The 25,543-nt window shown below is 39.2% G+C and overlaps 1 protein-coding gene across 3 annotated transcripts in view; it reads left to right on the top strand.

The window, feature by feature from the left end:
- Positions 1–727: 727 nt before the first annotated feature.
- prg4b (proteoglycan 4b) overlaps positions 728–25,543 on the top strand; it is a 39,668-nt gene continuing 14,852 nt past the window's right edge. Inside the window, exons 1-6 of one of the 3 annotated variants that reach the window (XM_072273991.1) lie at positions 728–739; positions 4,119–4,221; positions 10,456–10,572; positions 11,075–11,194; positions 12,122–12,298; positions 17,536–18,527. In XM_072273991.1, coding sequence (XP_072130092.1) covers positions 737–739; positions 4,119–4,221; positions 10,456–10,572; positions 11,075–11,194; positions 12,122–12,298; positions 17,536–18,527 — 1,512 coding nt within the window. In that variant the 5' untranslated portion in view covers positions 728–736. The other 2 variants (XM_072273992.1, XM_072273990.1) reach the window with 2 other exon arrangements.

Raw genomic sequence — 25,543 nt, 5'->3', positions numbered from 1 at the left:
TTGATTGGGCAGACCTCAGCCTCCCAGATTCCATTGAGAGTCCAATAATTTCATATATAATCTCTGCTTCTAATTTTCCCCTAGACAGCAGCTGTTGGTAATGATTCTGCTATTTCCAGCATAACTATTTTCCTATTCAATAGCCATATTTACCAATACCTTGCAACTAATAGCCCGTAACTACCTGATCAGCTTGCATGGCCATGCTTATGTGAATATCTATGCCCTAGTTTGCCTGATTTTGGGCTTCTCCTTGAGTAGTCAATCCATCTTTTTAAAAAATATCATGCGAACAATCCTCTTTCCAGCTAGAGCATTACCTTAATTTAAAGCCTGGTTCAATTTTTCTCAAATAAATGATTCGTTCCATTTATGCTAACTTTGTTTTTCTTATTATGCACATGTTTTCTTCTAATGTGGATGTGAATTGCAACATATTTGGCACAAAACTGGGAATTGGTGTGTAATCTTCAAGTTAAAGCCATCTCCAATAATATTCAAGATCAGCCTCACTGAAAACCACATGAATGATTTATTTTAAGAAAGCTATTTCTCAATGTTCATGGAGAAAAACTGCCTTCATTGGCAGGATATTGCAATTAGTCTGTTCAGATAGCAATAGGTTAAAAGTTTGACAAATCAGATCTTGTTTGGTCATGCTCATCACCTTGCAAAAGACTATAAAAGCAGAGACCTTGAAATTCATATTAATAAAATTTCTTGAGACTCGATTGATATGGTGAGTACTTAAATTGCATTAGAATACTGATTCAGTTCCATTATTTGCCAATGCAACTATTTGTTAGATTCGTTTTTCTGATGATATATTCCTCGCGCATTCTATTTTTTAAAGAAGTTTTAAGCATTTTATAAGAGGATAATATTAGACCAAATAAAGTTGTTAATTCTGAAAGACTGTCAAAATTCTCCAGGTGAATTGTCTGGCAACATAATAGTGACTTTTGAATATACCCTATATACTGGTTATTTAACAATTACATGAAATTAATAAAGATAATGTTAAAAATGCTTTGAAAATATCACAATGTATCAGAGCATTTCATATGAATGCATCAAAGAGGTAAGTGCAAGAAAGACCAGTTCAAAAGGACAAACAACTTGCAACGTTAATTCTACCACATTCATTTTTTTAAACAATTTATTAATTTAACTATTGCTTTCATTTATATTAATACAAATTACAGGAGGAATATTTTCTTAAAGTAGCAATCTTTAAATCTATGATATTTGCATTCTTGAATTGATGCCCTGAATTCAAATGATTGTCACTAGTTTCAATAAATGATTAGCTTACATATAACAGATAACGATTCTTGAATCAACTGGCAAAACCCTTATCACTATAGTTTAGCGGGACTATGACTACTTTGACCATTTTGCACTAAAAATCAACTTTGATTTCTTTTGTGTTTTCTTCTACAAATTGTATATAATTTCTGCTTATTTTGTTTTCTTGTGAATGCTGCTTATATGACGCTGTATGCCTGTAATGCAGCTGCAAGTATTTCATTGCACCTGTAAGAATTTAATGAGAATGCAGTTTATTAGCAGAATTAGTAATTTTCAGCACAGATTTTACAAATCAGAAATCAGATGCATGTTTTAACTAATGGTAGTCTTCAGTCTAAAAGAAAAGCCTTGATGAGAAATGGATTAAATCCCACTGAAATATTAGAGCCAGGTTAAATATTAACACCAAGATATATTCCTCTCCAAATGTTGTTAAGGTTAACAGATTAATTAAGAATGAACAATTCCAAAATTAAAGATATGATGTTAACTTAAGAGTTACCCATTTCATTGACAATGTTTTTGAATTAAAAATCGTGATTGAATGACCAACATCAATATGCAGAGCACCATGCCTCCTACAAAGAGGAAAGATATGACAAATGAAAGAATTACTATGAGTAGCCACTTCAGCACTGAAGCGTGGAAATTTTAGGAAGAGGAGAAAACTTGCACAAATAAAAAAATGGTTTGTTGAAAAGTCTTACAAACCTTATATTGAGTCAAGTTTTCAATACAGAAAAGAATAAAACGTTCAAAGGTTTATTTCATTGTTTAAGAATGCATGTGCAATACAACTCTGATATTTACCTTCTCCAGATAGCCATAAAACACAGAAAAACCATGGGAGTCATTGGAAAAATAGATATCAGATATCAACTTACACCCCCAGCACAAAAAAGAAAAAGAAACAAACCTTGCAAACCCCGAAACCCCCACAGAGAGAAAAATAAGCGACAATAACATCAAATCCCCAACCCCCTCCTCCTCACAGAAAAACAGCGACAAGAACATCAAATCTCCAACCCCCTCCTCCTCAGAAAGAAACAGCGACAATAACATCAAATCCTCAAACCTCTCTTTCTCAGAAAGAAACAGCAACAAGAACATCACATCCCCAACTCCCTCCCCTGCTGAAAAACATCAGCAATAACATCAAGTCCACAACCCCCGCTTGCAGAAAAGAAGAGCAACAATACCATCAAAACTTCTGACCCCTCACTCACACATAAAAACTAACAGATCGCCCACACAGAAAACACCATGAATTTCAGACCCTAAATCCCCAAACCCTCCCTCTCACAAAAACAAACATATTGACCACCTGCAGATCGGCCCCAAGAAAGAAAACACCAAAAAACTGAAGACCAATATAAATTACAGTCCAATAATCACATAAATCTCAGAATATCGCAAACCTTGTCCCGTCAGCATTCCAGGAAAGCAGTCGGATGAACTTAGTCCTTCAAAAATGAGCAGGCGATGAAGTTGAGTGAGGCAAATTGTGGGGATGTCATGCTAACTATGACCGTGTTCTGTGGTAAATCGCATTCAGTACCCTTGAGTCAAAGGTTTGAGTTCACGCCTGTTCCAAGAACTTGAAGACTAAAATGTTGTAACACTTGAATATAATGGCAAGAGTGTGGTCTACTATCAGGAATACCATCTGTCATCTTGTGGGTGGATATAGAAGACCCCTGAACTTGTTAGAAAAAGGAGAGTTCTCCCAATGACCTCCACCGCAAGCAGAAATTAGATTTGTGCGAACTTGAACCATAGATCATTCACAGATTAACTAAGCATGACACCAAGGATCAGAGTCGATACACCGATTTTAAAAAAGAACTTCTGAGCTATCACACACAATATCCGCTTGCTTCTGTTTCAATGATCAGTAATAGGGAAATCAATTCACCGAAGGTTCCCTTATTGATTAACTATTTTTGTTCAAATCACTCGACCCTTTAACAGTCTTCTCCTCGCAGTGGCTCCAGTGGTCAAAGCTAAAATAAAATAGCAACTAAGTATCACATGCAGCTCGTTATAGGAAGAACACATCCTATTTTACACTTGCTTGTAGACAAAATGCAGCAACGCTGCTTTTAATATATGAAATGACACAATTATTGCTGTTGGAAATAAATATTACGCAATAAAACCCTCTGAGTACGGTAGGCAGAGGGATCTGGGAATACAGGTACATAATTTGTTGAAAGTGACATCACAGGTAGATAGGGTCATAAAGAAAACTTTTGGCACATTGGCCTTCATGAATCAAAGTACTGAGTACAGGAGATGGGATGTTATATTGAAGTTGTTTGAAGTATTGTGTGTAGTTTTGGTCATCTACCTACAGGAAAGATGTAACCAAGGCTGAAAGAGTACAGAAAATTTACAAGGCTGTTGCTGGGTCTGGAGGACCTGAGTTATAAGGAAAGATTGAATAGGTTTTGACTGTATTCTTAAGAATGTAGAAAATTGAGAGATTTGATAGAGGTATACAAAATTATGAGGGCATAGATAGGGCAAGCAGGCTTTTTCCACTGAGGTTGGATGGTTCTAAAACCAGAGGTCATTGATTAAGGGTGAAAGGTGAGAAGTTTAAGGGGAACATGAAAGGAAACTACTTCACTCAGAAGGTCGTGAGAGTGTGGAATGAGCTGCCAGTACAAGTGGTAGTTGATCCTTACTCTCAAGGTTCGTCCTTACTCTATGCAAATTGAACTAAATTTAATCAAAATAACAATTGGCCTTTATTACCTTGGATTACACCTCCTTTACCATAAACCTTTTCTTCTTTTGTGCAGTTAGAAGTAAATAAGATGGCTAATCCTCAAAATCTCATCACATGGCGAACAATCCTTTTAACAGTATCATCGCTTAGCTTGCTAGAAGTGATCGAAACTCAAGGTAAGTGATGGATATGAAATAACGGTAACAACAAAATGATTTCATTAAGTTTTTAAGATTGCAGAGATAAAGACATTGGGGCACTTTTGCTACAACGGAGTTGTATTGCTCCACTTAGGCACGTTAAAAAAACAATTATTATTCTTACATGCAACTATAATATGTCAGAAACAGCCCCAAATTATAATGCCCCAGAACTCAAATCACCTATTACAGTGCTCCGAACACCCAAAACTGGACAACACATTGATGTTCCAAATTACAAATTAATATTCAATTTTTGACTCCCGTGCTTTCTGACATATCAGTCAACCAGAAGATAACTATTTGCAAAGTGAATAAGTATTAAATTGAGGCCACAAAAGTTTTCCCAATGAGTTCAAGAGAAAGCATATATGGTACCTTTTCATTTATGACCCAGCAACTGCTTTGCGGGCAAGTTTTTCATCCATCTTGACAAAGATTCCCCATGTGCTAATCGTACTTGTGAGATGAAAGTGAGCTTAAACGTCAGCCATCATTCATCATTTATCAGAACACATTGAACTTGAATAAATGCGACAACTTGTAAATACTATTGAAAACAAAAAATATACTGAATTGCAAGTCAGATAATGCCTACAATATAATCAGAAATAGATTTTCCATATTCAGGACCACACGCAGATTCAGTTCATGCCTTTGTACTATTCTTGTTATAGTCGTGAAAAATATCTCAGGGCAGGTGTGGCATCAGAAGCAGTTCACCTGAAATCTCAGACATCAAGGTATCATCATGAGACAAAGATAATTGATTGCTGGAAGTGAGAATTTACATTTATTGCCAGCTATCAATCGCTCTCCATAGTTCTCTGTGGAGGTCTCTGTAAAAAACCTAACCCTCGATTCCCTTTAATTGATCAAGCAATTCCCAAACAAAACCAGTTTACAAAACAGTTCACAAAGTGAAGGCTGCAGAACAGTCTCACAAAATGGCAGCCTCCATTCCTTCAACCACATGGCAAGAATAGAGACATTTGATTTGTCTACTTCCACACTCCCCAACTTGTTCCAGTTAGATCCTTTTCCCCACATTTTAATTCCTTCATGGCCACCATCCCTCAACCTAAATCAGGAGTGGTGAAAGAGTAGTAGAATGGGGCATCCTGTATGTCCAATAGATGATCGGCATCCCTAATGGACAAGGACACCACAGTTGAGGTGACACCTTACAACTCCAGCCACCCTGGTTCAATGCCCACCTCCAGTGCCCTGTGTATGGAGTTTATCTGCTCTTCCAATGACACATAGGTTTCATCCACGTGCTCCATTTCCTTTCCAAAGGCACTGTAAATGAAGCCCATGGGGATGTGGCAAGAACAAGATACAAGGAAGTATTAGATTCATACAGAACAGAGTCTTCAGCCCACTACATCCATGGCAATCTTTTTTTCCATTGCACTAATCCCAATTTCCTGCATTAGGTTCATACCATTGCATTACTTACCCATGTGTGTCTATATGCTTCTTGAATGCAATTGTTGCATCTGATTCTACCACATTCTCAAGTAGCACTTTCCAGATATCAATCACTCTTTATAAAATACTCAGCCCTCAGATTACCTTCTAAGCTCCTTCTGCTCACCTTAACCCTCTGCCCTCAGTTTTGATACACCACCATGGAAAATGATTTTAACTACACTATCCATGTCTCCCATAACCTCTTATCTATAATAATCAGGCCACCCCTCAGCGTCCTCCAGTCCAGGAGAACAAGCCCAGTCTCTCCCCATAACTAAAATCCTCCAACGTCCTGGTGAATCTCCTCTGCACTCTCCCTTCACAATTCACATCCTGTCTTATAGCGAGGCAACCAGAACTATATATTACAATACACCAAGAAAGGCCTAACCAGTGTTTGGTAAGGTTGCAACATCCCAGGTTTCACATTACATGCCCTGACCTATGAATGCAAGCAAGTTATCTACCTTTTCATCACCCAGCAACCTAAACTGATATTTACAGGGAACTGCTTGGGATCTCCATTCAACACTCCATAATATCCAACTGTGTAGGACTGGATATCTCCTATCCCATTTGACTTCCCCAAAATACCTGTACATAGTGTGTGTGCGTGTGTGTGTGTGTGTGTGTGTGTGTGTGTGTGTGTGTGTGTGTGAGAGAGAGAGAGAGAGAGAGAGAGAGAGAGAGGAAAGGGGGGAAAGGGGGGAAAGGGGGGAAAGGGGGGAAAGGGGGGAAAGGGGGGAAAGGGGGGAGTGAGGGGGGAGTGAGGGGGGAGAGAGTGAGGGGGAAGAGTGAAGGGGGAGAGTGAAGGGGAGAGTGGGGGGAGAGTGGGGGGGAGAGTGGGAGGGAGGGGGAGAAGGAGACACACAGACGGGGGAATGAAACAATTGCAAAAATAGAGGAATATGGGGAATGAGATTGCTCTGTACACTGACCTAGACACAAAAGGCTGAAATATCCTCCTCATGTATCATAAGTTTATTATAATAAAAAGGATAAACAAATTGGAGTATCATAATGGGGGGAATGTTTGAAACACTATAGAGAAAGAAGTCTGACAAGTCTGCGCACAGAGATATCTGACCTACTGGAGATTTCCTGACCAACTTCAGTAGTTGATTCCCAAACAAGACAGAGTCCCTTTGCCTCATGCTAAATCAAGCCTTCACCCTTCTCGGGCTGGTGAAGGGTCTCAACCTGAAACATTGAGTGCTTATTCCCTTCCACAGATGCTGCCTGACTTGCTGAGTTCCTCCAGCATTTTGTGTGTATTAATCAACTAAATAATCTTCATGTTAGGGCTTCTGCATTTCCCTTTTTATTCCTTCTATTGTCTTCTCAGTTTTCAATTTCTCTTTCTTTCCTTTTACCTAGTACACAACATGGGACAGAATAAGTCAGAGAGTCATAATCATAAAGCACTACAACACAGAAACAGGCTCTCCAACCCTTCTACTCCAAACTGAACTTTTCTTCCACCTAATCCCATTGATTTACACCAGGACCATTGCCCTCCATACCGCTCCCATCCATGTACTAATCAAAACTTCTCTTACATGGTACAATCAAACCCACATCCACTGCCAGCTCATTCAAGTCAAGTTTACTGTCATTAACTATGTATATAATGTATATAACTATAAGATGTATATAGAAACGAGACGTTTCTTCGAACCAGTGTGTTAAGTACAGTAGTATACATAACACAATGTCTTATGAAGGTGGCATAAAATCTACAGATGAATTGCACATAAATAACAAACAAAAGTGCATTAATTTTTTTTTAATGGAAGGTACGGGACAGATTAACCAGTGACATTTTGATACAATGCGGCTGGGAGCTCAGAAGCCTAATGGCCTGGGGGAAGAAACTGTTTCTCATCCTGACCGTTCTTGTTTTTATGCATCGTAGTCTCCTGCCTGATGGTAGAAAGTCAAAGAGGATATTGGATGGATGGGTGGGATCCTACAGAGGAGCCATGTATTTGCAGAGGGCAGAAGGGGATGGTTTGTCTGTACCTTCCTAAAGTCCACAATGATTTCCTTTGTCTTCTCCCCATTTTTCTGACTGAAGAAGTTCCCCTACATGCTCCCCTTAAACATTCCACCTTTCACCCTTAACCCATGACCTCTAATTCCAGTCTTAACCAACCTCAGTGGAAAAAATAACCTACTTGCATTTACCTCATAATTCAGTACAATTCTATCAAATTTCCCCTCATTCTCCAATGCTCCAAGGAATTAAGTCCTAACCCTATTCAACCTTTACCAAAAACTCAGATCCTCAAGACCCAGCAACATCTTTGTAAATTTTCCCTGCACACTTTCAATCTTTCCTGTAGGTAAGTGACCAGAACTGCACACCATACTCCAAATTAGCCGTCACTGGTGTCATATGGAACTTCAATGTAGCATCCCAACTCTTGCACTCAAGACTTTTATTTATGAATACCGATGTACAAAAATCTCTCATTATGACCCTACCTGTGAGGCAAGGAATTATGATCTGTAGTCACAGATCCTTATGTTCCACCACACTCCTCAGTACCCTACCATTCACTGTGCAAGTCCTACTCTGATTTATTCTCCCAAAATGCAACACCTCACACTTATCTTCATAAAATTCCATCTGCCATTTTCAGCACGTTTTTCCAACTGGCCCAGATACCACCACAAGCTTTAATTGCCTTCCTCTCTGTCCACTATGCCTCCAAACTTGATATCATCTGCAAATTTGCTGATCCAATTTACCACACTATCATGCAGATTGTTGATATAGATAACAAACAACAATGGACCCAGCACTGATCCCTGTGGCTCACCACTAATCACAGGCCCCCAGGCAGTGAGGCAAACATCTACTACCACTCTCTGACTTCTCCCCAAAGCCAATGTTGAATCCAATTGACTACCTCATCCTAAATGCCAAGCAATTGAACCTTCTTGACCAGCCACCCATGCGGAACTTCGTCAAAGTCCTTGCTAAAGTCCATGTAAACAATGTCCACTGTTTTTCCTTCATCAAATTTCCTGGTAACCTCCTCAAAAACTCAATAAGATTGATCAGACATCACCAACCACACACAAACCTATCCTAATACTTACATATCCAGTCCCTTCGAATACCTTCTAATAACTTACCCACTACTGATAATAGGCTCACCAGCCTATCGTTCTCCATCTTATTCTTAGAGTCTTTTTTAAACAACAGGACAACAGTTGCTATCCTCCAGTCCTCCTTCTTCTCACTCATAGTTAAAGACATTTTAAGTAGCTCTGTCAGGGCCCCTGCTATTCCTGCACTGGCCTCCCACAAAGTCCAAGGAGACACCTCGTCAGTCTCTGGGGACTTTTTTTTAACCCTAATTTGCTTCAATACAGCAAGCATTTCCTCTTCTCTAATCGGGATTCAGTCCATGAATTTACGACTGTTTTGTTTCAGTTTTACAGACTCTGTGCCTGTCTCCCAAGTAAATCCAGACACAAAAAAATCCATTCAAAATCTGCCTCATCTTTTTTAGCTCCATGTGCAGATGACCGCACTGATCTTCAAGAGGACCAATTTTGTCCTTTGCTATCCTTTTGCTCTTAATATATTTGTAGAAATCCTTGAGAGTCTCCTTCACTTTATCTTCCAAAGCAACCTCATGCCTTCTTTCAGCCCTCCTGATTTCCCTCTCTTGTGTTTCTTGTATTTCTAATACTGAAGTGCCTCATTTGTTCCTGTCTCCCTATACCTGCTTTGCACCTCCTCCTTCTTCTTAACCAGGACCTCAACATCCCTTGAAAATCAAAGTTCACTAAACCTGGTAGTCTTGCCTTTTATTCTAACAGGAACATACAAAATCTGTACTCCCACTTACAAAGAATCCCTTTGCCAGAAAACAACCTGTCCAAATGCCCACTTGCCAGATCCTTTCTCCAATTTTGAATCTCAAACTGAGGACTAGTCCTATCCTTCTCCATTATTATCATGAAGCTATTGGAATTATGATCACCAGATACAAAGCGTTCCCCTACACACACTTCTGTCACCTGTCCTGTCTCATTCCCTAAAAGGAGGTCCAGTACTACAACAACATTTTTAAAACTATTCTGTGCTGCTTACTGAATAAAGCTCTTCACGGAACATTTGTTCATCCAACACTGAGGTTCCTGCACTACCAGAACTACCAACACAAACAAAGCACAGAAAAATGGGAAAAGTACTTTTTTCTGGTTTCCAACGAGACACAGGTGCCGCAGTCAGCTTCCTCCAAAAACTCAGCCTCAGCACGAAGAAGCCCTAATGTTCTTAGTTTACACCGTGATCCTCGTAATCAGAGCGCCACTATCCACCGGCAACACCCTTCTCGGAGCCTCAGTAATGCCCCCTGCCTGCCCCACCACCCGCTGGAAGCCCCGCTTTCTCTCCGTTCTTTCACTTGGGCAGTTGAGATGATACCTTAAGCCCCGCTGTTGTGAAACATAAAACATGAGGTCACCTCAAGAACTACCAACACAAAGCACAGAAAATAGGAAAAGCCGATTTTCAGTAGCCGCACTTTCTCGAGCGAAATTCTCGAGCTCTTTATCAAAAAAGCTATATCCAGAAAATGACTTAAAATCGGTGTAGAAATAGGTATAGGCAATTTCCGATTGATCTCGTAGAGTGCGTCTCGGTAAATTGGATCAATATTTGAAAGTCTTATTCATATCTGTTCATTTTGTTTTTATTTTTGTAAAATGAAGACAGTTGTAGCGGCAGATGTGCTTCCGGGTACGACCGAAGCAGCAAGTGTAACTGTGACGGTGAATGTATTCGTTATGGTGAATGCTGCGAAGATTACAGGATCCTCTGCACGTCAGGTAACCAGCAGCCAGCAGCCACCGCGATCTCTTGGCAGTGCCATATAAACTAAGGGTGTAAGAGTGGCCTCATTTGTTCCTCTTTAATAGCTATGGATTTTTGTTAAGTACAATCTTAATCATATCGTTATTTCATAATCCTGATGAATAAAATGAATTGCTCAACCCTAAATTTTCTGGAGAATGCAGTAACCCATGTTGATGATCAACCAACCCCCAAGAGGCTTGGGCACATTTGTGTATCTCAACCATTTGGTTATTCATTATGCATATTGTTAGCAAGGTAGGAAAGTTTCACTAATAAGTTTAATTGTGTCCATGCCCGAGGTAAAAGTTCAATAGTTGTGTTCATCCTAAACTTCCAGTACTATTCCAGCAGAGATGTAACGAAGATGTCTGACTCAGAACTATATCACTCTCACCAGTCTACTGAAAGTAACCTTATATTTCTACGCTCCTTTTACATTGCATTGTGTACCAAATCTGTTCTGACTCTGGACAGAAACCTCCTGTTCTGGACGCTGCTTTGAGCAACATGAGCGTGGACGGAAATGTCAGTGTGATCCTTCCTGCATGAACTACGGGGACTGCTGCTCTGATTTTGTTGCAAATTGTGGAAAAGGTAGGTTAAGGTCTCCTGGTGTGAAAATGAAGCTACAGATCTTTTGCTTTCCCCATTTTTCTGTGCTTTGTTTGTGTTGGTAGTTCTGGTAGTGCAGGAACCTCAGTGTTGGATGAACAAATGTTCCATGAAGAGCTTTATTCAGTAAGCAGCACAGAATAGTTTTAAAAATGTTGCTTAAACATGTTCAGAGAAGTTATTTGTCTTCAATTACTAGCAAATCTTTAAAAATTCAGTAAATTGCATTCACTCTACTGTAATTTTGAAGACAAATTAAGAAATCATTTCCCATTACAGCGATATTTCTGAATTCCTGAATATGAATTCAAAAATATTGCTCCTGGTTGAATGGATTTATAGACTTGTTTTCAAAATAACATTTTTAAAGATCAATTTCACCATTTCTCTATTCCTCATCTCTGACTAATGTTGCAACTTGCAATGAATGAACAGCATACGAAATAGGATGTGTATCATTGTTTTGGTTGAAGTTGCTTTTGCCCATGTGGAATATGATCATGACTATCTCTCTTGAACCTCTTCAAATACGCTGGCACTGATCTCTATCTAGACTCCTCACCAAGTTCCTGTCTCTAATCTTCCCACCTTCATGCTTCGACAGAAAGCCATTCCTTTCCTCGGCTCCAATCAGTTTCCCTGCTAACAGCGATTCCTGTCCTTGATCCAACCTTGGTCTGGGTCACAGGTGCCACTAAATTCTGCTGGAGAAAACCCATGAACAAATTATTTCTTGGCATGCCTTCCAAGAATCTCTTAGCACAATTTAAATGCCGAAGATCAGTTTCTCGGCCACACTGTTTCCCTTTATTGTATTGCTGGCATAAGCTCTACCTTGCTTATGAAAAGATGAAATTAAAACAATAAAATCTGTCATGGATCATGACCTGTTATTACATATAATCACAGATATCTGGAAAAATCCTGCATTCGTGGCAACAACAAGAGCAAGTTTAGTGTTCACCAGCTCCACAAGACAGCCAACAGCGGAGAAACCAGAGTTTATCAATGATACATTGCTCCAACAAGATGCTGTCAACTTTTTGAATGATAACAAAAAAATCAAAGAAGAATCCATGAAGCTAAGTATGGGGAAGCATTTATAACAAAATGAATGATTTTGTTTGCAGATTCTGGACTTTAAAATATAATTGATTTATTTGATGGAGGTGCTTCATAATTAAAATGCATAATATTTTACAGTGTGCACAGGTTGCTTAACTTATAGGACAGGATGATCATTTTACAGAAGGCTAAGGATTGAGCAAAATTTCTCAAGATATTTATCAAAACAAATCAGAGCTAATTCTAGGAAGGAGAGCGGATAGAGAAATAATTGGTAATGGTATCTTAACCAAAGGTCTGGAAATGGGTAAGGGGACACAGAAATAATAAGACCATAAGACAGTGGAACAGATTAGGCAATTCGGCCTTACAAGTATGCTCCATAATTCCATCATGGCCGATTTATCATCCCTCTCAACCCCATTTCCCTGCCTTCTCCCTGTAACTTCTGATGCTCTGATTAATCAAGAACCAATCAACTTCTGCTTTAAATATACCCAGTGACGTGGCCTCCACTGCCATCTATGGCACTGGATTCCACAAATTCACTACCATCTGGCTAAATAAGTTACTTCTCATCTCTGTTCTAAATAGCGTCCCTCTGGTCCTAGACGATCTCATTATAGGGAATATCCTCTCCACATGCACTCTATCTACGTCTTTCAATATCCAATAGATTTCATTGAGATTCCACTCTTTCTTCTAAACTCCAGCAAGTATAGACAGACCCAGACCCATTAAACACTCCTCATACGATAACCCTTCAAATCTTGGAATCATTCTTAAGAACTCTAGGTCCTCTCCAATGTCAACACATTTTTTCTAAAGTAAGGGGCTCAAAACTGCTCATAATACTCTATGTACAGTCTGCCAAATGCCTTATAAAGTCTCACCATTATATCCTTGACTTTATATTCTAGTTCTATCAAAATGAATGTTTACATTGCAGTTGCCTTCCTTACCACTGAATCAGCCTGCAGATTGACTTTTAGGGAATTCTGCACTAGAAGGTGCACTGCTTATTTTTGAATTTTCTTCCCATTTAGAAAATAGTCCTTATTCCTTCAACCAAAGTGTATGACCACACTTCCCTACACAATATTCCATCTGCCACTTCTTTGACAATTCTTGTAATCTTTCCAAGTCCTTCTGTGGATTCCCAGCTTCCTCAACACTAGCTGCCCCTCCACCCATCTTTGTATTATCCGCAAACTTGGCCACAAAGCCACCAATTCCATTGTCCAAATCTTGTGAAAAGAAGCAGTTCCACACACCAGCCTCTGAGGATCACCACTTCTCACCAGTAGCCAACCAGAAAAGGCCTCCTTTATTTCCACTCTTTGCCTCCTGCCTGTCATCCAATCGTCAATCCATGCTAGTATCTTCCTGTAATACCATGGGTTCTTAACTTATTAAGCAGCTTCATATGCGGCACCTTGGCAAAGGCTTTCTGAAAATCCAAGCAAACAACATCCATTGACTCTTCTTTGTCTGTCCTGCCTGTTATTTCCTCAAAGAATTCCAACAGATTTGTCAGGCAAGATTTCCCTTGAAGGAAACCATCCTCACTTTGGCCCATTTTATCATGCGCTTCTAAGTACCCTAAAACCTCATCCTTAATAATGGACTCCAACATCTTCCCAACCGCTGATGTCAGGCTAACTGGCCTATAATTTCCATTCTTTTCTGCCTCTTCCCTTCCTTAGAGTGAAATAACACTTGTAATTTTCCAGTTGTCTGGGATCATTCCAGAATCTAGTTTTCATTGAAAAATCATTACTAATGCCTCCACAATCTCTTCAGCTACTTCTTTCAGAACCCAGAGGTGTAGACATCTGAACCAGGTGACTTATCTACTTTCAGACCTTTTAACTTCCCAAGCACCTTCTCCTCAGTAATAACAGCTACACTCACTTCTGCCCCCTGACACTCTTGAATTTCTAGAACATTGCTACTGTCTTCCACAGTGAAGACTGATGCAAAATACTTAAGTTTGTCCACCATTTCTTTGTCTATCTTTACTACCTCTCCAGCATCATTTTCCAGCACTCCAATATCCAATCATGCTTCTTTTTTCACTTTTTATATGATCTGAAAAAACTTTTGCTGTCCTCTTTTATATTATTGGCTATATTGCCTTCATATTTCATCCTTTCTCTCCTTGCAGGTTTTAGTTGTCTTCTGTTGGTTTTTAAAAGCTTCCTAATCTTCAGAATTCCCATTATTTTTTTGCTATACTTTATGCCCTCTCATTTGCTTTTATTGTGTCTTTCTTATCCCTTGTTAGCCACAATTGTGTTATCTCTCCCTTTCAATTACTTCATCTTTAGGATGTATCTATCCTGTGTCTTTTGAATTTCTCACAGAAATTCTGACCACTGCTGCTCTGCCTTCATTCCTGCTAGTGTCCCTTTCTAATCAACCATAGCCAGATCCTCTCTCATGCCTCTGTAATACCCTTTACTCCAGTGTAATAATGATACATCTGATTTCAGTTTCTGCTTCTCAAGCTGCAGGGTGAAATCTATCATATTATGATCATTGTCTCCTGAGGATTTTTTTTATCTTATGCTCCCTAATCAAATCTGGTTCATCACAAAACACCAAATCCAGAATTGCCTTTCCCCTAGTGGGCTCAACCACAAGCTTCTCTTTTGGTTCCAGCACCAGCCTGATTTTGCCAGTCTACCTGCGTATTGAAATCCCCCCTGACTATCATAACATTGCCCCTTTTTAAATGCCTTTTCTATCTCCCATTGTAATCTGTGTTCCACATCCTGACTACTGATTGGAGGCCTGTATATAACTCCTATCAGGCTTTCTACCCTTGCAATTTCTTAACTGCACCCGCAAGGATTCTACATCTTCCAATCTAATGTCACTTCTTTCTAACGATTTGATTTTATTTTTTTACCAGCCCAACTACCTGTCCTTTCAATACATTATGTATCCTGGGTTGTTAAGCCCCAAACTATGATCTTCTTTCAGCCATGACTCAGTGATGCCCACAACATCATACCTGTCAATATCTAACTGCGCTACAAGATCATCTACCTCATTTCATATACTACTGGCATTCAATTATAACACCTTTAGTCCTACATTCATCACCCTTTTCAATTTTGCTCCCACATTACACTGCACCTCATTCCATCACTGCAGTTTTGCCCGAACATCAGCCAGTCCTTCCTCACAGTTTCACTACACACTGCATCTACTTGTATACCAACTGCCCCATCCTCAGCCCCATCACTCCCGTTCCCATTCCTCTGCCAAATTAATTTAAACCCTCCCCAACAGCTCTAGTAAACCTGCCTGCAAGGATATTCGTTCCTCTCAGGTTCAGGTGTAATCTAGCCTTTTTAAACGGATCATTTCTTCCCCAGAAGAAATCCCAATAATCTAAAAAACCTGAAACCCTGCCCCCTGCACCAATTCTTCAGCTACACATTCATCTGCCAAATCAACCTATTCTTATTTTTATTTTATTTTATTGGGGTGCAGTTCAGAGTAGGCCTTCTGAACCTTTGAGCTACTCGATTCAGCAATCCCCCAATTTAATCCTGGCCTACTCACGGGACAATTTACAATGACCAATTAACCAATCAACCGGAACCTCTTTGCACTGTGGGAGGAAGGCGGAGCACCAGAAGGAAACCCATGCAGCTATGGGGAGAACATACAAACTCCTTACAGGCCCTGGCGTGAATTGAACTTGGGTCACCTGTACTGTACAGCACTGTGCTAGCCACTGCACTACCATGCCACCCCACTGCCGTGTGGCACAGGCAGCAATCCGGAGATCACTACCCTGAAGATCCTGCTTTTCACCTTTCTACCCAACTCCCTATATTCTTTCTTCAGGACCTCCTCCCATTTCCTACCTATATCTTTGGTACCAATATGTACCACGACTTCGAGCTGCTCACACACCCCCTTCAGCATGCTGAGACATCCCTGACGTTGGCACCTGGGATGCAATATGTTATCTGGTGTCTCTTTCATGTCTACAGAATCTCTTGTCCATTCTTCTAACTACGGAATCATCACTACTGTACTCCTATTTCCCCCCTTCCCTTCCCTTCCGAGCCACAGAACCAGATTCAGTGCCAGAGACCTTGTCCCTGTGAATTCCCCAACAGTGGATATATGTAGTATTAAGGGAAAAACCCACAGGGCTACTTTGCCTATTCCCTTTCCCTCTCCTGACAGCAACCCAGGTACTTGCCTCCTGCAACGTAGGTATGACTTTTATCATAGTTGAAAGAAACTTGTACGAGGAAGGACAACTTTGGTAGACAGATTAGAAGTGGAACCCCTTGATCCGGAAATCTTAATGGAGAGGACAAACAAATCTCTGACCTGGTCCGCTGGTAATATTAGGGACATAAAACACATGGATCTCACTTAATGAAGAAATCTATTTGTGGTAGAGGCATAGGAAATCCAGCCACAAAGGTAGGCACTCCTGAGGCACCGCAATGCATCCGTCGAGAATAAGATCCGCTGAAATATCAGATGAATATTTTGAATAGCCAGGAGACAGTATGTCACAACAATTTTCTAGGAACATTAGCAAAAGACAATCTTAGCTAAACATGGGATTACAGATCCCCTTAGTGGTTTGTCCTTTAAGGTAATAGGTGAATAATTAGAGACAAAAGGAAATATTAAGATAGGTTGTACAAGCTTGGAATTTTCTTTTTGGAGCAAAGGAGGATGAGAGGTAACTTGACAGAGCCATAGATAGAGTGGAAAACCAGAGGCTTTTTCTCCCCCTCACCCCAAGACAGAAACGGCTAATACGAGAAGGCATAATGTTAAGGTGATTGGAGGAAAGTACAGGGGGATGTCAGAGTTAAGTTCTTTACACAGAGTAGAGGGCGTGTGAAATGGCCTGCCAAGGATGGAGGAAGAAGCAAATACATTAGGGGCAATTAAGAAACTCTTAGGTAGGAACATGGATGACAGGAAAATGGAGGTTTATTTAGGAGGGAAGGGTTAGATTGATCTTAGAGTAGGTTAAAAGATCAGCCCAACATCATGGGCGGAAGCTCCTGTACTGTTCTATGTTCTAACCATCGGAAGAAGACAGGACAAAATCATTTCTAAGATTTTTGCCCACAAGCAACGTAAAACAATGTTTCCATTGTAAAGTAATTTATTGATAGCTGAGTAGGAGTATGCCCCAAGCAAATAAAGATGACTTGTTAGTGAATCATCATTTTTTTCTGATTTATCATGATTTATTTTTACAGAAAATGGAAGTGCTAAAGTAAGTGAAGGATCGACCATCATCAATCCCAACAGATTTGAACTTGGAAAACAAGATTCTAAAATCTCGGATCAAGAAATGACAACAACTAGTTCTTCTACAGATACATCTAGAGAATCTGAAACCTTGGATAATGGAATGACAACTCCATCTGTTTCAAAAGATGGAACCTTCAATTCTAAAATTTTGGCGAAAGTCATGACAACATCTGTTATTCCTGAAGATGGGACCATGGATTCTAAAACCTTTGAAAACAGAATGACAACGCATTATGTTCCTGAAGATAGGTCTACAACCCCCAAAACCCTGAATGAAGGAATAAAAGCAACCACTGCCGTTACCACAAATTCAAAAATTCTGTATAAAGAAATGACAACAGTTATTCCTAAAGATGCTAGCTCAGATTCTATGTCTTTGCATAAAGCAATGACCACACCCTCTATGGAAGTTACCGCCACAGAATCTACAATCTCAGATGCACACGCAACAATTCATTCTGCCTCAGAACAGACTTCCTCAGTTCCTGATAAACTGGATAGAGGAACAATAACATTTCCCATTCCTGAAGACAAGTCCAGTAATTCTAACACCCTAGATGAAGAATTAGTTACTGTTCCTGAAAGCGATACCCTCAATTCAAAAATTCCAAACAATGGGATAAAAGCGCCCTTGGTTAGTGAAAATATTTCCAAGAGTTCTGAAGCTCAAGATAATAAAACGATAACACCTACTCTTTCTGCAGATTATTCTACAAATTCTAAAATCCTGCATAAAGGAATGACAACATCCCCTATCCCAGAAGATGTTCCCACAGATTCGAAAATTTTAGAGAAGGGATTGACAACATACACTGACCCTGAAGAGGTCACTGGTCCTGGAGTTCTGGAGAATGTAAAAACAAATTCTGTTCTTCCTGAAGCTGCTTCTACAAATGCTAGAAACTCAGGCAAGGTAATGACATCGCTCTCTGTTCCGGTAGGTGCCACTATAGCATCTAAAATGTTACACAAAATAATAACATCTTCCCCATTTCCTCAGGCTAGTACCAGTGATTCTAAAATCTTGGATAATATAGTGATGACACCCTCAGTTCCTGAAGATAGGACCATAGATGTGAAAGGTTTAGATGAAGGTCTGTCAACACACTTTGCTAATAAAGGTAGTTTCACAGATTCTAAAATATTGGATAGCAGACTGACCACACCTTCTGTTCTTGAAGGTGGGAATAAGTATTCTAAAACCTTGGCTAGCAAAGTGACAACCTATAGTGCTTCTGAAGGTGAGTTCAGGAATTATAACTTTCTGGACACTGCAATGCCAAAGAACACTTCTCCAGTAGAGACTTCCATGGGTTCTAATATATTGGATAATAGATTGTCAACCTCCCATGTTCCTGTAGATGCCTCTACAAATGCAAGAATGTTGTATGATGGAGTGACTTCATTCCCTACTAAGATAGGTGAGGCCACTTATTCTGAAATCCCACATCAAATATTTACAACTTCCCCTTTCCCCAAAGATGGAATCACATATTCCAAAATCTTGGATCAGAAATTGTCAACACAATTTTATGAAGACACCTCATTCAATTTAAAACAATTGGATACTGAAATGACAACTAGTTCTGAAAATGGGATCATGGAGTCTGAAGTATCTTATAAAGGGATGCCAACTTCTCCTATCCCAGGAGAGGTGACAACAGATTCTAGAATGCTGCATAAAGTAATGCCATGGTCCAAGGTTCCTGATTATGAGAGATCAAATTCTATAACAGTTCCTCAAGATGGGATTGTCGATTTTAAAAACATGGATGCAGGAATGACATTGCACACTGTCCCAGAAATATCTTCTTCAGATCCTAGTAAACCAAGCAAGGGAATGATAACAAGCTCCATTCCCAAAGTTGTGACCAGTGAATCTATAACCCTAAATAAGGGAATAACACCCACTGTTCCTGCGAGAGATTCCATGGATTCAAAAATCCTGAACAATGAAATAACAATGCTTTCAATTACTGAAGATGCTTCCATGAGTTATAAAACCTTGGATAACAAAATGAAGACTCCCTCCATTCCCATTGATGCTTCAACGATGTCTAAAATTCTAGGTAAAGAAGGGACAACAGCTTTTATCCCACAGGATAATTCCACAGAATATAAAATCTTAGAAAAAGGCATGAAAACAGACGCTGTTCCTGAAGAGATGTCCATAGATCCTAATATACCCAAGAGTGGAATAACAACTCTCTCTGTCCCTTTATCCAACACTGGATTCTTGGAAAATGGAACAACAATGCTCCCAACTCCAACAGATGAGACCATAAATTCAAAGCCACAGTTAAAAGTAATGACACCATCCCCTTTTCCTGAAGATGGTTCCACAAAATCTAATATCTCATTTGAAGGGATGACAACACCACCTATTCCTAAAGATGGGGTCATGGAAAAAGGAATAACAACTCCCCTTTTTCCTGTAGATGGGATAACAGATTCTAAAGTTTTGGCTAAAAAATTGGAAACACTCAATATTTCGGCAGATACATCCACAGTTTCAAAAATATTGGATGTGCCCTCTTTTCCTGAAGAAGGCACCAAGGATTCTACAATTTTAGATAACGTATTGACAACATCAGCTTTTCTTGAAGGTGGGACCAGGGATTCTATGAGCTCGAATAAAAGCACATCAACATATAGCGTTCCTGAAGACAGCTTCACATATCCTAAAACCACGAATAAGGGAATAAAAGCCTCTCGTCCTGGAATGGCTTCCACAGATTCAAAAGTCTTGAACAAAGGGATAACAACCTCACATGCTCCAGAAGATGACATCCCAGAATCTATATCTTTGGATAAAGTGATAACAACTGTCTCTACTGCAGAAGTTGATTCCCGAGAAACAAGACCATCAAATACACAAATAACAAATACTGCACTAAAAGAGACTACAGCAGCTCCTAGTATATTGGATAAAGGAATGACAATGTTTCCTGCTCCTGAAGACATGGCCAATGATAATAAAATCTTGGAAAAAACAACAACCATTATTTCTCAAAATAATTCCATGGATTTAAAAATCCTGAAAAATAGAACAAATATACAGTCAGTTACTGACAGTCTTTCCATTAGTTTGAACAAAATTACAACTCCCTCTCTTCCAGCAGATTATTCCAAAGATTCTAAAATTGTCAATAACAGAATGACAACTCCTTCTGTTCTTCCGGTGACAACCATGGATTCAAAAATGTTGATGAAAATACTTGCAATATCTGCTGTTACTGATGATAGAATGGCAGACTCTAAAACCACCAACATCATGGTCAGCACATCAGCTATTCCTGAAAATGGAACCAATGATTCTAAAACAGTATTGACAACATTATCTGTTCCTGAGAATGGGACAATGGTTACTAAAGTATTCAGTGAAGGATTAACAACCCCCGTTGCTAATGAAGGTAGTTCCACAGATTCTAAACTCTTGGAAACAGGATTGACTAAAACTTCCGTTCTTCAAGATGGGAAGATGCATTCTAAAATCTTGGATAGCATAATGAAAAAATCCAATATTTTTGAAAGTGGGTTCACAGATCCTAAAATCTTGGCTGAAGGAATGAAAACGACCATAGTTCCTGAAAATTATTCCATGGATTCAGAAATCACAAGCAATGGGGCGAAAATGTCCTTGATCACTAGAAGTATTTCCACAAGTTCCAACGTAACATCAACAGGCACTACTCTTGAAGATGGCACCACTGATTCTATGTTTTCAGATAAAGGATTGCCAACAGTTTCAAACACTGATGTTGTTCCTACAGAACCTAAAACTTCAAACACAGGAATAGCAACATACATTGACCCAGATGAAGCATCCTCAGTTCCAAGTATATTTAACAAAGACATGACAACATCCACTGTTCCTGAAGAAAGGATCAATAATTCTAAAATCCTGGAGAACAAGACAGCAGCCAATATTCCTGAAAATGAATCTATTTATTCAAATACCCAAAACCATAGGCTGACAACGCCCCTAGTTGCTGAGGACATCTACACAAGTTCTAAAATTTTGTATGATAAAATGGTAAATTCCTCTATTCCAGCTGATGTGACTACAGAATCTAATATTTTGGATGAAATAATGACAACAACCTTTATCCCTCAAGTTACTTCCAGGGAAGCAAATCTCTTGGAGGCAGAAATGACAACACAGACTATCCTTAAACAGGCTTCTAGCACATTAGTTATTGGAAGAATAACTCCTTCTGTTCCTGTACTTGCTTCTACAAATTCAAAAACCTTGGATAACAGAACCATCACATCCTCAGTTCCAGAAAGTAAAACGACAAATTTGAAAGCATTTCATCAAATAGTGACACAGTCCTTGTTTCCCAAAAATACAAATATGCAAAATAGTACAACAACACCTACTAATATGACAGATGCTTCTACAAAAGCAGAAACCTTGGCTAATGCGAAGACTGCTCTGCCAGTTGCTGATGGTGAGACCATGCTTTCTAAAACGGTAGATAAAGGAATAACAACCACAGCATCACTTATTTCTCAAGGTAAGATAACACATTCTAAAATATTGAATAAAATAACATCAACTGACACAATTCCTGAAATGGACACCACGGATTATTCATTCTTGGATAAAAGAATGACTGCAGCCTTTACCACAGAGGTTGCCTCGATAGAACCCACACTCTCAGACAGGCAAGTTACAACACCCACTGTCCCAGAGGAAGCTTCCCCAGTTCCTACTACATTGGATAAGCGAATGACAGCATTCCCTGTTCCTGAACATCAGAACCATGTTTCCAAATTACCAGATAAAGTGGTAACAACAGTTGCTCCTGCAGACAGTTCTGTCGAGACAAAGCTCCGGAAGAACTGGCATACAGTGCCCTCTATTACTGAGGGCATTTCCACAGGTTTTAAAATCTTGGACAAAGAGATGACAGATTCCTCTCTCCCTGTAGATGTGACCACAGATTCTACAACCTTGGGTAAAACAATGACAATGGCCTTTTTCAGAGAAGATGCTAAAATGGAATCTAAATTCTCTGTGACAAGATTGACAACACACAACATCTTTGATAAGGCTTCAGAAAGTTCTATTACACTGATTAGTGGAATGACAGATCCTTCTATTTTGACAAAATCTTCTACAGATTCACAAATCTTGGATAATAGAATCATCACATCCTCTGTTCCAGAAGGTGAAGCCACAGATGCTAAAACCTCTCATCCAATAATGACATCATATCCCAAAGATGCAAATACAGCATCCACATTCTCGACTAAGAAAATAACAGCTCCCACTGATCCTGAAGATGAGTTCCTGAAATCTAAAATCTTGGATAAAGAAATAACAACTTCTCTTCCCAATAATGGGACCATGAATAAAGGAGTAACCAAAATTCCTTTTACTGAAGATATCACAGGTTATAATACCTTGAGTAAAATATTGTCAACCGCTATTAATGCTAGAAATGCTTCTAATGATTCCAAAATCTTGGATAGTGTATTGACAACTCCTTCTGTTTTGGATAATGGGACCATGGATTCTAGAATCTTGGACAGAAAATTAATAACCACTGTTCCTGAAAATGATTCAGAAGTAATGGCTAAAACAATAGCAGTGTCACCTGTTCTTCAAGACACAATAACGTCTTCTAAAATCCCATATAAAATAGTATCAGCAGTAACTGTTCCTGAAAATGGTACCATGGATTCTGTATTCATGGGTAATGAAATAACTAGAGCTTTTATGACTGAAGATGCTTTCATTCAACTTAAAATGTTGGACAGAGAAAATGCAACACAGATCCTCCCAGAAGAAATCTCGTTAAATCTTAGTAAATTAAAAAAAGGAATTGACAATCTCTCCAGTCCTGAAGATAGCACTAGTAGTTCTAAAATTAAATATAAATTAGCAACAACTGAAGATGATTCCATTGATTCAGAAATCCAGAACAAAGGCATGACAGTGCCTTCGGTTAGTGAAGGTGTTTCTATGAGTTCTCAAATCTCAGGTAGCAAAATGTCAATTTCCTCTGTTCCTGCAGATGGGAACACTGATTTTAAAATCTTGGATACAACAGTGGCCACAGTCTTCATCACAGAGGATATTTCTACAGAACCAAAAATCTTGGTTCATGCAATGACAGATTCTTCTGTTGCGGAAGATGGAACCATGGATTCTAAAATCTCGGATAAAGGAATAACAACAACTGTTCCCACCAATGATTCCACTGATCAGAAAATCTTGGATGAAGGACTTACCACACTACCTGTACCTCTAGGTAGCATAACAGATTCTAAAATCCAAAGTGAAATAACGTCAACAAACTCTGATGTCTTGGGTAATAAACTGGCAACTTCCACTGTTGATGGGGATGTTTCCACAGATTCTGAGGTCTTGGATAATGAAAAGACAGTTCCATCTGTTCCTGATGATGCAACCATGGATTCTAAAACCACAGATGAAAGAATAACAACCATAGTTCTTCAAGAAAATTCCACTCATACAAAAATCCTGAACAACCAACCAACAGTTCCCTCGGTTCATAAAGGTGCTTCTGCAGATTCTATGGTCTTGGATAAAGGAAAAGCACCAACCATTGCTCCTGTGCATGAATCCACAGATCCTAAAATCATGCATGCTGGATTAACAGACTTTGCAGTTCCTGACGAGCCGAGAATAGATTCAATGTCTGGTATGCCCCAAGATGGGACTATAGATTCTCAAATCATGGATAAAAGAAAAGTAGCATCCTCAACTAAAGTATATAGTTCCATGAGTTATGAAACCCTGGCTAAAGAAATGACAACAACTGCTGGAACTTCCACAGATTCCAGACCTTTGAATAAGGGAACATCAATGCATCCTGAATTAGAATATAGGAACACAGAATCTAAAATCTTGGGCAAAGGAATGACAGCATCTTCCGTTAACAAACATAGTTCCACAGATCCTAAAGCCTCAAATAAAGGAGCTACAGCACCCTCTATTCCTATTGCTTTTTCAAAGACTAAATTCTTAGACAAAGGAAGTGCAGAGCATTCTGTCACTGGGTATAGAACCATGGAGTCTAAAGTGGTAAACAAAGGAGGAGGCACAATTCCAGAAGATGACCCTAAAATCTCCAAGCTCTTGCATAATGAAAGAGTAACAAGCCCCACTTCAGAAAAAAGTATTCTTCATCTTAACAGCTTCCATACTGCAGAACAAATACAGCCTACAATTCCTCAGGAAACTAGTTCCATCGGTTCAAACTTAAACAAAGGGAGAGTATCACAATCCATTGTACCTTCACATCCTGTAACATCAGATCCAGTATTGAAAACTGTGGAAATGGCATGGGTCAATGTCTTGCAGAATCCTGTAACAGTGGAACCTGTTAACTTAAATATAGAAATAAAGATCAGTAAAGAAGAATTAGTTGCTACAAATTCAAAGTTAAAAAGAGAAAATATAAAGCCCAAAGTTCCTGTTGAACACAAGGTAACAGATTTTAACATAAATTAAAACAAAACCATGCAGATTATCAATTCCCAGAATTCACAGTAAATAGTTTTTCTATTTTAAATATCAAAAAATTCGATAATGCAGAACCATTGCTTCAGCAATTATATGCTTGCTAATAGAAATAGTTATTTAAAAAGAAACTTAATTGTCCACCTTGAAGGTTGAATTCAGCTCTATCTCCAACTGCAAATCCACAAGAAAATAATTTTAAAATTGAAGTCTCCTGCTTCCAGCACAAATCTGCAAAGGCAAGAGTTTTGTGCTGGTTATTTCTCAAGTACTCAAGAGAGAAGCTGTCACTCGAATCAGAAATAATTTGGTCAGTGCTTTAGGCTTTCAGTAGAAGTCAACACTCCCTTCCCCTCCATCTCCAGGGAGAACCCCTTAGCAATTAATGACACTGCAAGTTCTGAATGCAGAAAAACAGCAGTGAGAGGACTGTGTCAGCCTGGTGCTTTCGACAG

This window comes from Mobula birostris, chromosome 12, assembly GCF_030028105.1.
Source record: "Mobula birostris isolate sMobBir1 chromosome 12, sMobBir1.hap1, whole genome shotgun sequence".
NCBI lineage: Eukaryota > Metazoa > Chordata > Chondrichthyes > Myliobatiformes > Myliobatidae > Mobula > Mobula birostris.
This window is presented reverse-complemented; position numbering and strand designations above follow the sequence as displayed.